General features: G+C 36.7%; 1 protein-coding gene across 5 annotated transcripts in view; it reads left to right on the top strand.

The window, feature by feature from the left end:
- Nucleotides 1–13,059, top strand: part of LOC135201774 (early endosome antigen 1-like) — a 77,905-nt gene that overhangs the window by 25,763 nt on the left and 39,083 nt on the right. For 3 of the 5 annotated variants that reach the window (XM_064231021.1, XM_064231023.1, XM_064231022.1), the window contains exons 6-7: nt 1,397–1,531; nt 12,622–12,705. The exons of 1 other annotated variant lie outside the window; for it this stretch is intronic. In XM_064231021.1, coding sequence (XP_064087091.1) covers nt 1,397–1,531; nt 12,622–12,705 — 219 coding nt within the window. The remainder of the gene's footprint in view (nt 1–1,396; nt 1,532–12,621; nt 12,706–13,059) is intronic. One more of the 5 variants, XM_064231024.1, reaches the window with a different exon arrangement.

Genomic DNA, 13,059 nt, shown 5'->3' with positions numbered 1-13,059 from the left:
TAGTTTGAAACTTGTTTGAGCAAGTCAATTGTGGACAGACCTTTGACAGAAGTCACTTCATGCGTGAGTGCTTGTAAGTTTTTTTTTCTGAGGCCAAACAGTTATAGGCTTCATATTTTTGTAAAAGATTTTTGAAACTACAGAAAATTTATTCTTGTGTATGGGAAAGGTACTCCAAACTGGTAAGAAGCTCAGAAGAGGCTGTTTCATCAGTTCTTGAGGATATCAGAGAAATTGGGTAAGCCATTCTTGCGGAGCAAGACCGGACAAAGCAGGGTACTGTATGATGATATGTAAGAAAAGATCCCTTAAAGGCTGGACAGTTGCAGGGCACTAGAGACTGAATGAAAGATGATCAGAAAATTTTGAATCTGCATGTTACATTACAAAATCTTAGGGTCATTCCTTTCCCAAGCCTCATATCATTAGAGTCCTTAAGGAACTAAGCCTCTCACAGTCATGATTTATTGTTCTTTTAATGGTCAAGGGCAACCTAGCATTTTGATGGGTCAATGAACAAATTGAAAAAAGTAAAGAAAAAAATTTTAAGCAAGGAAAATCAGAATATATAAGAGAGTGTAAGGCCAATACTAAGGCTGTGGCACAATCATAGATCTAAGATTATTTGTCATGTAGTCACCACCCTCATAAGACAACTCAGCATGTATTCAAAATTATCGAGCAGCTCCAGACAGCAATATGGATAATCCTATCAATTAAGCAAGATTTAATGAAAAGGAGGGGATGTTTAGCAACTGCAACTTAGATGTGAAGGGATTAGTACAACAGAAATTAAGAAAAAGAGTAGACTGTCTTATTCCTGAATAACTAGATGACAATTATGGATTAAAGCCCCATCTGTGACCACAATAGATGACAATAATAATAGGAGAAATTCATGAAAAATTAAAAATATTATTGAAAAAACATATCACAACTTGTAATGTTAGGATTACTCCAATAAAAGCTTCAGTTGGGAGAAGTGAAGCAGGTGGTTGATTGTACCTTACTGATGGAACGTTTTATATCTCTTAAAGGAGCACTCTCATCATCTTGGTAAATTCGTTCTTAGTCATGTTTTGAGTTTTGAGATAATAGGTTCTAGTAAGAAAATATGTGCATAGTTTAAATACTGTACATAAGGTTTATCATAGAGGTGGGCATATGGCTGTTAGGATATATTTTTCATTGCAAAATATTTTCTGGAGGAAAGGGATGAGATTTTACTTTTTAATGAGGGACCTTTTGTTTTTTCAAGGTTTATGTTACTTACAGCTGTAATTATTGAAAACAGAATAATTCAGGATCAGCTGTTATTTATGGGTATATTCACTCATTGAGATGGCAGGGATGCTTTTGAACAAGTACAGGAATTTATGCGAAAATGTTTTATTAGGTTGGACTTGAATCCGAACTGCATGAAATGAGGTCAACACGAGCTAAGCAGGAAGGCGTAGATCAAAATGAAACGCAACAGCTACAACAAGAGGTAGCCAAGCTTCAGGAACAGTTAGTGACTAAAGAAAAAGAGGTTAGTCATAAGGGTTATTTTTAGTTCATATTATTTGGATTTTATCTTTCAAACATATTATACGTACTTCATTTCTTTCAGCCACTTCCAATTAGTTCTCTTGTTAGCATATTTTTGCTCTTAAGCTTGGTCATGTCATGTTGTGAGTCCAGTAGATTAGTGAATGTTTCCGTATGTGACAAAGTCACGATACTGTCTTTAGTCATCTATTAATGTGCAGTACATATGTAGCCATGTGTTTATGCAGTAAAAATTGTATGAAGTTGAAACCTTGCAAAACATGTACACAACACCATCTTTTAGGCTGGAGTAAATCAGCGCAACTTCCTTTAATATTTTATTATCATATAAGTTATTTCATTGCATGACCTATTTCCCAGCCTGATTTTGATATTTGTACAACATGAGGATGCTCCACCAAGATGTCAAGTTTCATACTGTACTTTTTTTTTCCATGTCATGTGGTCAGCATTTTAATCAGTACAGTATTTTAATTAATATGAGTACCATCACAAATTAATCGCCTGCTGCAATAATTAACTATTCAGATATCCATTAATGTTATGCCTTGTCTATTGACACTCAGTTATTCTTTTTTGTGGAATTTTCAAATTTATTTAACCTGCGTCTATATTATCTTACCATTTTTAGCATTTTTCTTATAGTATTAAAATTGTGATCATAATTTCAGCACTGAATATTTGTAATGAATTTTTATCCTTAACACAATTCAAGGAAAATTTTAAAAAATATTTATCATGCTCTTTTTGAAGCATTTGTAACCTTTATTGAAATTTTCTCCATAAAGGTTTGTAACTTTCAAACAGCCATCTACATTATAAAAGTAGAAAGGGAAAAGATGGAAACAATAATTTTTAGGTTACTATATGTATTTTGTTGTTTGGAGAATACTGTCGTTACTTACAATAACGACATGGAAAATCAATTTTTATTGAATATCTATGTTCATGCTGTATATGGAAAATGTTCCTTTATATTACATAGCGTTAAGTGGAAATGTGCAGGTTGTGTACAAATGAATGTTTATTTATATTTAATTGTAATAAGCGTTGTTACCAAGGAATATTGTCTTGTGAATGGTTTGTATAATTGGTTAACAATGCGATGTAAGTTGTTTGATAGTTTCGTTCGGTTCGTGTTGGTTTGGTGGCTTCGTTCGTTTTGTTGTTAATTTTGTCGTGAGCGAACGAGGCCGAAGTCGTGTGTTTGGGTGAGAGAGCGAACATATTATTTTCGACACAGAAGTGAGCGAAGGGTATGAAGTCAGTCGTTTCTCAACATTGGTACTGGTAGAGTGGGTTGGTAACAGGAGAACTTAATCGGAGTGAAAAGGATTTCACTTCGATTAACGATGTCGTTCCTTCCCAGCATTTATTGAAGTGGATGGATTAATCAACCGAAGTTTGGATGAGTATTATATGATATATTATTTAATTTGCCTTGACTGGGATAAATCGCTAGGGATATGCATATCTGTGCGTGGGATTCCGTGACTGGGTAAAATTGAATATATATTAGTGGTATCGTGGTTTACCCGTGCCTATTGTAATCCGAACTCGGCAACAACTTCATGTTAAACTAGTAAGTAATAATTCGGGGGCAAAACACAATAGAATATAGTATATATGTCCTTTCATGTCTGTAACACAACGCAATGAATTCTTTATGTAGAGAAAGGGTCTTGAGTTCTCTTAAACGAATCTGGTAATTAGTAATTTCTGTAATTGACTGAAGTCATTATATGTTGTTGCTTGTTTGACCCTAATGAGTAACAATATTTGGTGCCGTGACCAGGATATGTCGGTAGTATATTTGGTGTTGTGAACTAAGTTGGTAAAAGTTTGTAGTACTTGTCCGCGGTATATATGATGTCGTAAGCCAGTTTTGTGAATCTTTAGTATACGTCCGCAGAAATATGTTGCCGTGTTAACCAGGTTTATGTGAAATTTGTGAGATTTTCGATAATTTCTTAGTTTTGAACGCCGATCATATAATAATTCTTTGGTTTAGTCACGTGTTGTACGATTAGTACCGTTGGATATTCTGTAGGACATTTATGCAGTGTTTTCTTGCTATTAACTATGTTGTGTTGATGTTTTGCTGGATAATGCCTGCCCTCCATAACCTTGTCTCATTTTGTTTTTGCGCATTTCTTTAAATTAGTATGCGGTATCCTGCCTACATAACCAGACGTGGTTAACCCGTTTCCTTTTCTCATTTTGAGGTGCCGCAAGGAACATTAAATTTACTTTTTTTCGCGCCATTTGTAGGTAAGAGGGTATTCAGGTTTGATTAAAACAGTTTTGAATATGAAGTTATAACTAAATTAGTAAGGCCTTGTCCTGCTTGCCTTAAGCCTTAAATTTGGTTTTGTTATTTTCCCTTACTTTGAATTAATGTAAATTTTCTCTTGTTAGAATATTATATCTCTCTTAACAATTTAATAAATAATCGTAAAGTAGCTATTGTGGGACATTCTCATGTCACCCATATGGAGAATTGTTTTAATAGTGGTAGATCGGCATTATTGGAACCCTTAGAATATAAGACATTTGGTAGACCAGGGGCTGTTACAACCAACCTTATGACACCTGGCCTGATAACCGAACTTACTACCTATGGGCCTAGTTCATAGGTAGCAATGACTTAGATGTACCAGGAGATAACCCTAACCTGGTGAATAGTGTTCACAAAAATATTCTAGGATTGGTAGAAAGTCTACGTACAGTCAATAATTCAGAGGTTTTTGTTATGTTAATAGAAATACGTAAAACACCATCTAGAACCTCTGCCGAAAACTATCAAAAAAGAAAAAACTATTTAAACAAAAAATTAAAGCGAGATACAAGAGTTAGGGTGATCCCTACTTTATTATCAGAATGTGATTTAGCAAGAGATGGGATTCATTTTCATCATAAAAGTTACAGGGCATTGGCTCAACGTATTTGCGTTGAGTCAGACAAATATGTGAAAAGTAAAGGGTGGTAGAAGGTGAGTAGGATCGTGGTTACCCCGTCCTTCCCCTTCAGATTTAGGGCTGGGTTAAGTATGGGACAGGGCCTGCACATTCCACTACGCACGTATAATAAAATTCTCCTTTTCATTGATTGTTTAATTTGGGAGAAAATTATTGGGTGATGAATCACTTTTGTGAAATTGCTAATTTAACTTTTGAACCCAGTTATTATAGTTGGATGCATATTTATTAATTATTGAAAATTTGAATATTATATTGTATTTGTATTTTCTGAGTTTGGTCTTGTCACGATGGAGTCGTTGACGCGTAGACGTGGCGGTTATAAATCCGTTATCACACGTTTTATTGGGAAGATGACCGAAGTGATCGATTCAACTGATATTGATGCTATAACTTCCCTTAGGGATTCTCTTTTAGATAATTTGAACAAAGTTCTTGTTTTGGATGAACAAATTTTGGATTCAGTTAAAGAAGAAGAAATGTCTGATGAAATGATAAATCAAGCTGAATATGCAAGAGACGTCCGTACACACATCGGCAGACTCAATAGCTCTATTACTAACAGTTTGAAGTTACTAAATCCGCTAACACAACCACCGCCACTACCTACAGCCAGTGTTAGATTGCCCAAACTGGATCTTCCACATTACTCTGGAGATATATTAGAATGGAATTCCTTCTGGGAACTATACCATGTGTCAGTACATCAGCGGAAAGACTTGGAACCAATTCAGAAGTTTTCATATTTACGAAGTTTGCTCACAGGAGAAGCTTCGAAATTAATCTCGGGATTTAAATTTGAGGCTGCCAATTATCCACAAGCTGTAGCTCTTCTCCTATCTACTTATGGAAAGAGAGATGAGATTAAGCATGTTCTGGTGAGAAGATTGCTAGAAATGGAGTCTCCTGCTGCCAATTCTGAATCGTTGCAAACTTTCAGAGCTAATTTTGAATGCTCAATAAGATCGCTTGAAAGTGAAAAGCTGGAATTAAATGAGCTTTATACTATTTTGCTCTATACCAAATTGCCTCAAAGCGTCAGTGAGACGGTGAAGCGTAGGTGTGGAGACGATTGGTTGGTATTAGACACCTTTAAAAAATACCTAGAAGAGGAAATTTGCAATCTAAGAACCTTTGTTTCAACTGATGTGAATAAAACTGAAAACCTGTCGTCAATATCAACATTCACAGTAAATCAATCCCAAGCTGTTAGACAAAAAACCAAGGGAAATGTAAAAAAGTCCAGTTATCAGCAATCCAAAAGATGTGCTCTTTGTGATAAAGAACATTGGTGGACACAGTGCAAAACTTACGCAACCAGAGATGAAAAGTTGAATCGCATTAGAGCTTTACTGTTATGTTTTGTGTGTGCTTCTAAGAAGCATTTTAGTGTGGACTGTGACAAACCAAGTTGCATTAATGGTTGTAAGATGAGACATCATCGCATCTTGTGTGATAAGGACCAAACCGGAAAGCAAAGCAAGAATAAACAAAGTGGTGTACAAGTGGGAACGCTATCAGTAAATGAGCAGGACAAACCAAATAAGTCAGGTAAGCAATCCATATTGCCAACAGCAACAATTCCCCTGAAAGGGAAGAAAGGTCGCATGGTACGACTTAGAGGGCTGTTGGATACTTGTGCCGAGAGAACGTTCATTAAAAGATCAGCTCTAGAGAGACTGCAATATAGGTCCAAAGGAGTTGAAAAGATAGCCTTGAGAGGTTATCTAACTAGTAAAACCTGTTCATGAATACGAGATGATAAGCGTAGCCATACCGCATAAAGATAAGTTGATAATAATGGACTGCATAGTGGTGGATGAGCTGCCAGAATATGCGAAGAAATTTGATGTTAAGAGAAGTTTGAAGTCTTTATGTAAAACTAAGATCAACTTGGCTGATAAAGATTTTGATTTGCCTGTTGAGAATCAATCAACTATTGAATTGTTAATAGGGGTTGATAATGTTTACAATATTTTGCATCCAGGGTTCAAAAGGGTTAGAAACTTAATATTGCTGCCGACCATATTCGGTTATGTGGTGACAGGCACATGCAGTGCTTCCCCCACTAGGGAGACTCATGTGACAATTTTGAAGCTAGCTGTACAAACTGAAGAAATTGAAGCTACTCATAATGAAAATCCCAAGACTGATCTGGACGCATTGTGGAGTTTGGACAGATTGGGAATAGATTGCAGTGAGTTGCGAGAACAAGACCAGAGGGTCTTAAAGGACTTTGAGAGCACTATAACATATTCTGAAATTGATAAACAGTATGTTGTGGCGTTGCCGTGGAGAACCAATAGATTCAGATTGAAGACAAATTTTGGTTTAGCCATGAGCAGACTTCGACAGCAGACCATCAAGTTTCAGAAGGATGTGGATTACTTGGATCATTATCAGAAAATCTTGCAAGAGCAAGAAGATAGAGGATTCATTGAGAAGGTGATCTATAATAAATCTGATGTGGATTGTCATTACTTGGCACATCATGGAGTGCTTAAAGACAGTGCCCACTACTCCAATAAGAATAGTGTTTGATTGCTCATCAAAACAAGTAAAAATGGATTAAGTCTGAATGATTGTCTATGGACTGGACCACACGTAACGGCTGATCTACTCAGAGTCCTGCTGCAATTTAGAACTAACACCTTTGCTTGTATTGGTGATATTGAGAAGGCATTTTTAATGGTACAGTTACGTGAAGAAGATCGCAATTATACGTGTTTTTTGTGGTTGGAAAATCCAACAGATCCCAATAGTAAATTAATAGTATACAGATTTAGAGTAGTATTATTTGGAGCTACATGTTCACCTTTTCTTCTAAATGCAACCATCAAGCATCACTTGTCCACTGTGGTCTCGTGGTTACCCCGGTCCAATACAGTGAATGTAGTGGAAAGATTGAAGAGGGGTTTGTATGTAGATAATTTACAATTTACGGCTAATAGTGAATCTGAGTTGATGGATTTATTCTTTAATGCCAACAAAATTTTTGCTCAGGCTCACTTATATTTGAAGGAGTGGGTTAGCAATAGCGAGTCTATACAAACTATTGCTGCTGCTTATCAAATTGAAGCCAAACAAAAACAAATTCATAAAGTATTGGGATTGAATTGGGATATAATTAAAGAAGTCTTAACTATAAATCCAACAAGTATTAATAGATCGAGTCAAACAAAGCGAGAGATTCTCAGTACCGTTGCCCAAATATACGATCCATTGGGATTGCTTCTCCCTGTTACTATGAAAGCAAGGATATTTTTGCAGAAATTGTGGAAGCAACATCTGGATTGGGACGAACAACTCGCCAACCGCTACAAGAAGGGAATGGAGTGAATTACGCAAGGACTTAGAGAAGTGTATTGAAATATCTTTTCCTAGGAGTGCTAGCCTGGGAACTGGTGATACCTTGCACATATTCTGCGATGCTAGCGAAACTTCATATGGTTATGTGGCCTATAGAGCAAATGGTGAAAGCTCTAATATAATTATGGCAAAGGGTAGAGTGGCGCCCATCAAGGAATTGACTATTCCGAAATTGGAACTAATGGCATTGTTGCTAGGAGCAAGAATGGCCAAATTTATTATTGACTCCTTTAATGAGAAGGAGTTTAAACAATTATATGTCTGGTCAGACAGTAAAGTCGCTCTTAGCTGGATTGTGTCCAGTAATGTTCTGCCTGTGTTTGTGAGAAACAGAGTAATTGAGATTAACTCTTTGATTCCGGGGTCAGTCCTGTCTTACGTACCCTCTTCTGAAAATCCCAGTGATTGGTTGACACGGGGAAAGAGGACTAAGGTGTTAGCAAAAAACTCCTTTTGGTGGGAGGGACCCCCTTGGTTAAAAAATCACACACTGCCAATTGATAGGTCATGGGTGGGGTGTACACACATGCAGGGTGAACAGGACATTGTGGTCAATGTTGTAGGGGACATAGATGCAACACGCCTGCTGGATTGGGAAAGATTCAGCAGAGCTGACAAGGTCTTTAAGACCATAGCTTGGATAATGCGATTTATAAAGAATTGCAAACTATCAACCAATGACAGAAAAACTGGTGGTTTGACTCTGGAAGAGTTGCAGGAAGGAAAGGTCAAAACAATTGTTCTCGTGCAGAGAGAGTACTTTCCAGAAGAATATAAAGCCCTGAAGAGGGAGGAAACAAACCCAAAATTGACATTAATTCGCCAGTTGAATTTGTTTTTGGATAATAATGTAATGAGATGTAGAGGCAGGTTGGAACACGCGACACTGCCTGAAGAAGTCAAATTTCCTACTTTACTGCCAAAGGGTTGTGTTCTAAGTAAGTTGATAATAAGACGACATCATGTGATGCAAGCACACATGGGGGTGAACGCTACTGTAGCTAGTGTAAGACAGGAGTTCTGGATTCCACAGCTGCGACAACTAGTCAAGAGCGTGTTACATCATTGTGTGATCTGTAAGAAAGTTCAAGGAAAACCATATAGAACTAACATAGTTCCCCCATTGCCGGAATTCCGGGTACAACGGAAACAACCTTTCAGCGTTACGGGGGTGGATTACACCGGTGCTTTATGGATAAAAGAAGGGAAGCAAAATCCGGAGAAGGTTTATATCATACTATTCCCATGCCCGATCACTAGGGGTATACATCTGGAAGTAGTCAGAAATCAGTCCGCTGACTCATTCCTCATGGCCTTCCGGAAGTTTAGCAGCCGTAAAGGCTTTCCTTCACTAATGTTGAGTGACAACGCCACTACTTTCGTAGCAGCATCTGAATATCTGAAAACGATGGCAGATAGCCCCCTTTTTCAAAACCATCTGGAGAACATCGAGTGTAAGTGGAAATTTATACCAGCAAGAGCACTTTGGTTTGGTGCAATCTGGGAGAGATTGATCGGATTATTGAAGAACTGTATGAAGAAGGTAGTCGGTCGAGCTCTTCTCAGTTATGATGAATTATCCTGCATTTTGGTGGAATTGGAATCTATCATAAATGACAGGCCACTAAGCTACACATCGGGGACCTTGATCAGAAGGAGATTTTAACACCTAATCATCTGATCTTGGGTAGAAAATTAAGATCCTTTCCCAAGGAAACAATTAATTGGGAGGAGTATCTGAAGATCCATTGTATAGTAAAACAGAAAATGTAGAAAAGAGATTCCTTTACATATCCAAATTGTGTGATCAATTATGGAAAAGATGGGAACATGAATATTTGATTTCTTTAAGAGAGACTCATCGAATTGGAGTCCAACATAATTCTTGGCCCAAAATAGGAGATGTCGTCCTCGTACATGATGAAGGGCCAAGAAACAAATGGAAGTTGGGTCAGGTGATTCAGGTGCATGTGGGGTCTGACAATGTAGTTAGAGTAGCTACCCTCAAAACCTCCCATGGTCAGATCATGCGTCCCATTGTGAAATTGTACCCGTTAGAGTTGTGGCAAGAAGTTGAGACTCCTGATCCTGCCAAAATTCCTGAAGTGAGTACTCGACCATCCAGGAAGGCTGCTCGGGTGGCTGCAGAAACTAGAAAAGATTTGATTCAAAAGGGACTGTTGTAAATATTAGTATATTAGACTTTTGGTGGCGGGGAATATGTCGTTACTTACAATAACGACATGGAAAATCAATTTTTATTGAATATCTATGTTCATGCTGTATATGGAAAATGTTCCTTTATATTACATAGCGTTAAGTGGAAATGTGCAGGTTGTGTACAAATGAATGTTTTATTTATATTTAATTGTAATAAGCGTTGTTACCAAGGAATATTGTCTTGTGAATGGTTTGTATAATTGGTTAACAATGCGATGTAAGTTGTTTGATAGTTTCGTTCGGTTCGTGTTGGTTTGGTGGCTTCGTTCGTTTTGTTGTTAATTTTGTCGTGAGCGAACGAGGCCGAAGTCGTGTGTTTGGGTGAGAGAGCGAACATATTATTTTCGACACAGAAGTGAGCAAAGGGTATGAAGTCAGTCGTTTCTCAACATTGGTACTGGTAGAGTGGGTTGGTAACAGGAGAACTTAATCGGAGTGAAAAGGATTTCACTTCGATTAACGATGTCGTTCCTTCCCAGCATTTATTGAAGTGGATGGATTAATCAACCGAAGTTTGGATGAGTATTATATGATATATTATTTAATTTGCCTTGACTGGGATAAATCGCTAGGGATATGCATATCTGTGCGTGGGATTCCGTGACTGGGTAAAATTGAATATATATTAGTGGTATCGTGGTTTACCCGTGCCTATTGTAATCCGAACTCGGCAACAACTTCATGTTAAACTAGTAAGTAATAATTCGGGGGCAAAACACAATAGAATATAGTATATATGTCCTTTCATGTCTGTAACACAACGCAATGAATTCTTTATGTAGAGAAAGGGTCTTGAGTTCTCTTAAACGAATCTGGTAATTAGTAATTTCTGTAATTGACTGAAGTCATTATATGTTGTTGCTTGTTTGACCCTAATGAGTAACAATAAATACTGTGGTATTTGAGCCTTTGAGCTTAGGTTAGGATGATCTTGCTTATAGATGATTTGATAGGCATAGGAATGTCCAGTAATTGGAAATTATTGATGTTAGTAAATATGTGCCTCCGTTCCTAAGAGGTCCTATTTATTTATGAATACATTGTAAAGTAGTTTACCAAGACCACTGATTCATATCTCAGACTCTTATAGACCTTACGAGAAGGATTTGTTTGTTGAATTAGAGCCGGGCAGGTAAAGTTTAAGATGTTTGACAACTAGGTGAAGAGAACATGAGAAACAGATGAAAATTAAAAGGCAGAACTAGTGCTGCTAGGAATCCAAGGAACACAACATAGATCTTGTAACACTGCAGTGTCCCAGAGAAGGCACACTGTGTACCTTGTGCAGAGTTGAAAGGTCACAAAATCTTTATGTTCCCTTTAAGTCAAGCAAAATACAACAAAGTACATTCTAGTTTTGTTTTAAAAATACTTTTTAAAGAGGAGTTTTAGGGTTTTTAATATATGTATTGACACTGGAAGGGAAGTATAGGATAATACACTTAAGATAATTTAATAATTGCTTCTCTATTGTATAGTTGCATTTGTTAAAACATGTAGTAAATCAGTGGCTGTTACTAGATTTATTAAAAATATGTTTACCTTATGTGTTATTAGATGTTAATTTAACTTTTTGAATGAAAACATAACGAATTAGGTCTGTCTGTTGAGCTCTTCCTTTTTTATGCTTCCAATGAAAGACAGGGTTTATGAGCATATCTTTAAAAGTTTTGTTCATGTGAAGAAGTTTAAGACACAAATATTGTTTCTGGTAATTAATTTAGAAAAGTCTTTAGTACCCCTTTTTGGGATTATTTCAGTTATGTATAGGGTTTTGCAGTTTTTTTTATATATTATAATGCTCACAACTCCTCTGAAATGGGAAATTTGAAAACTGCAGCCTTTCAAATGATAGCTGACAAAAATGGAAATATTCTGAAGTGTTAAAGAGAATCTGAAAGTTTTTAATAACATCCTCAAAATATGCTAATATTCCAAGAAGTAACACTTATTTTTAAAGTAATTGGAGATGTAAAAGATTTTTCAACAGTACTTGGTCATAAAATAGATTAAGATTTAGGAGTTATGAGTACATGCACATATGGTTTGTAAATGCAGTGACAGAGAAGTAGGACAGCACTTCGTGTTTTGTAAACTAAACATGCAGTGTGAATTGTGTACCAAAATAGCAAAATGTGTTTTATTTGACCATTTTTGTGTCTTGTCTCTTTTATTTACCATTTTAGAAACAGAATCACTGCACAATGCAATGCACTGCCTGTTACTGTCACAGCACATACATACTTAATTTGCAATGAAATACATTTGGTCACCAAGGAAATCACTGTAGCAAATAAAGATCTTTCCCATTTTACTCCAAGTAATTTTGCTAATATTTTTCCTTATGATTAATTAAAGTTTTGATATACATACCGTAGTTCCAAAGGTTTCCTGAAAATCCATTGCATGGTAATGTAGACCACTGTTGTGATAATTTGGCCGTTGCACGGAAAGCTTTGCTCTTGTGCATGTTTGAAGATCCCAGCATGTGTGTGGTTTTCAGAAAGAAAATGTCAAAGATTCAGAGGATAAAATGGAGTTAGAGATTCAAGTCCTTCGCAGTAAGTTACTAGATCAAGAGACTGAGGTAAGTGCTTGCAAGAGTTTTTCAGTTAATGCTTTGTTAGGAAGAATGGTATGCTTGTAACAATTTTCTTGATTTACAGCCAAGGTGTGATTTTATGCAGGATTGCACTGTGTTATGTTTTTGTATAAGTAACTTACCCAGCAATTACATAGCTGTAAGTTCCACTTAGACGGCAGCTGGAATTCAAAATTTCGCAGGTAACACTTCAAACCATTGTGTAGGCAAACAGTTCCACCCCACTAGTGGTAGAATAGGAATGACAATAAGCAGAAAGCTCAGTTTTTTCCTGATGTCATCGGATGAATACCTGTGATGACGGTAGCTTGTTCATTATTTTTCGGTTATTTAACTGAA

This window comes from Macrobrachium nipponense, chromosome 28 (genome assembly GCF_015104395.2).
Source record: "Macrobrachium nipponense isolate FS-2020 chromosome 28, ASM1510439v2, whole genome shotgun sequence".
NCBI lineage: Eukaryota > Metazoa > Arthropoda > Malacostraca > Decapoda > Palaemonidae > Macrobrachium > Macrobrachium nipponense.
Note: the sequence above shows the minus strand (reverse complement) of the source record. Positions and strands in the feature narration are given on the sequence as shown.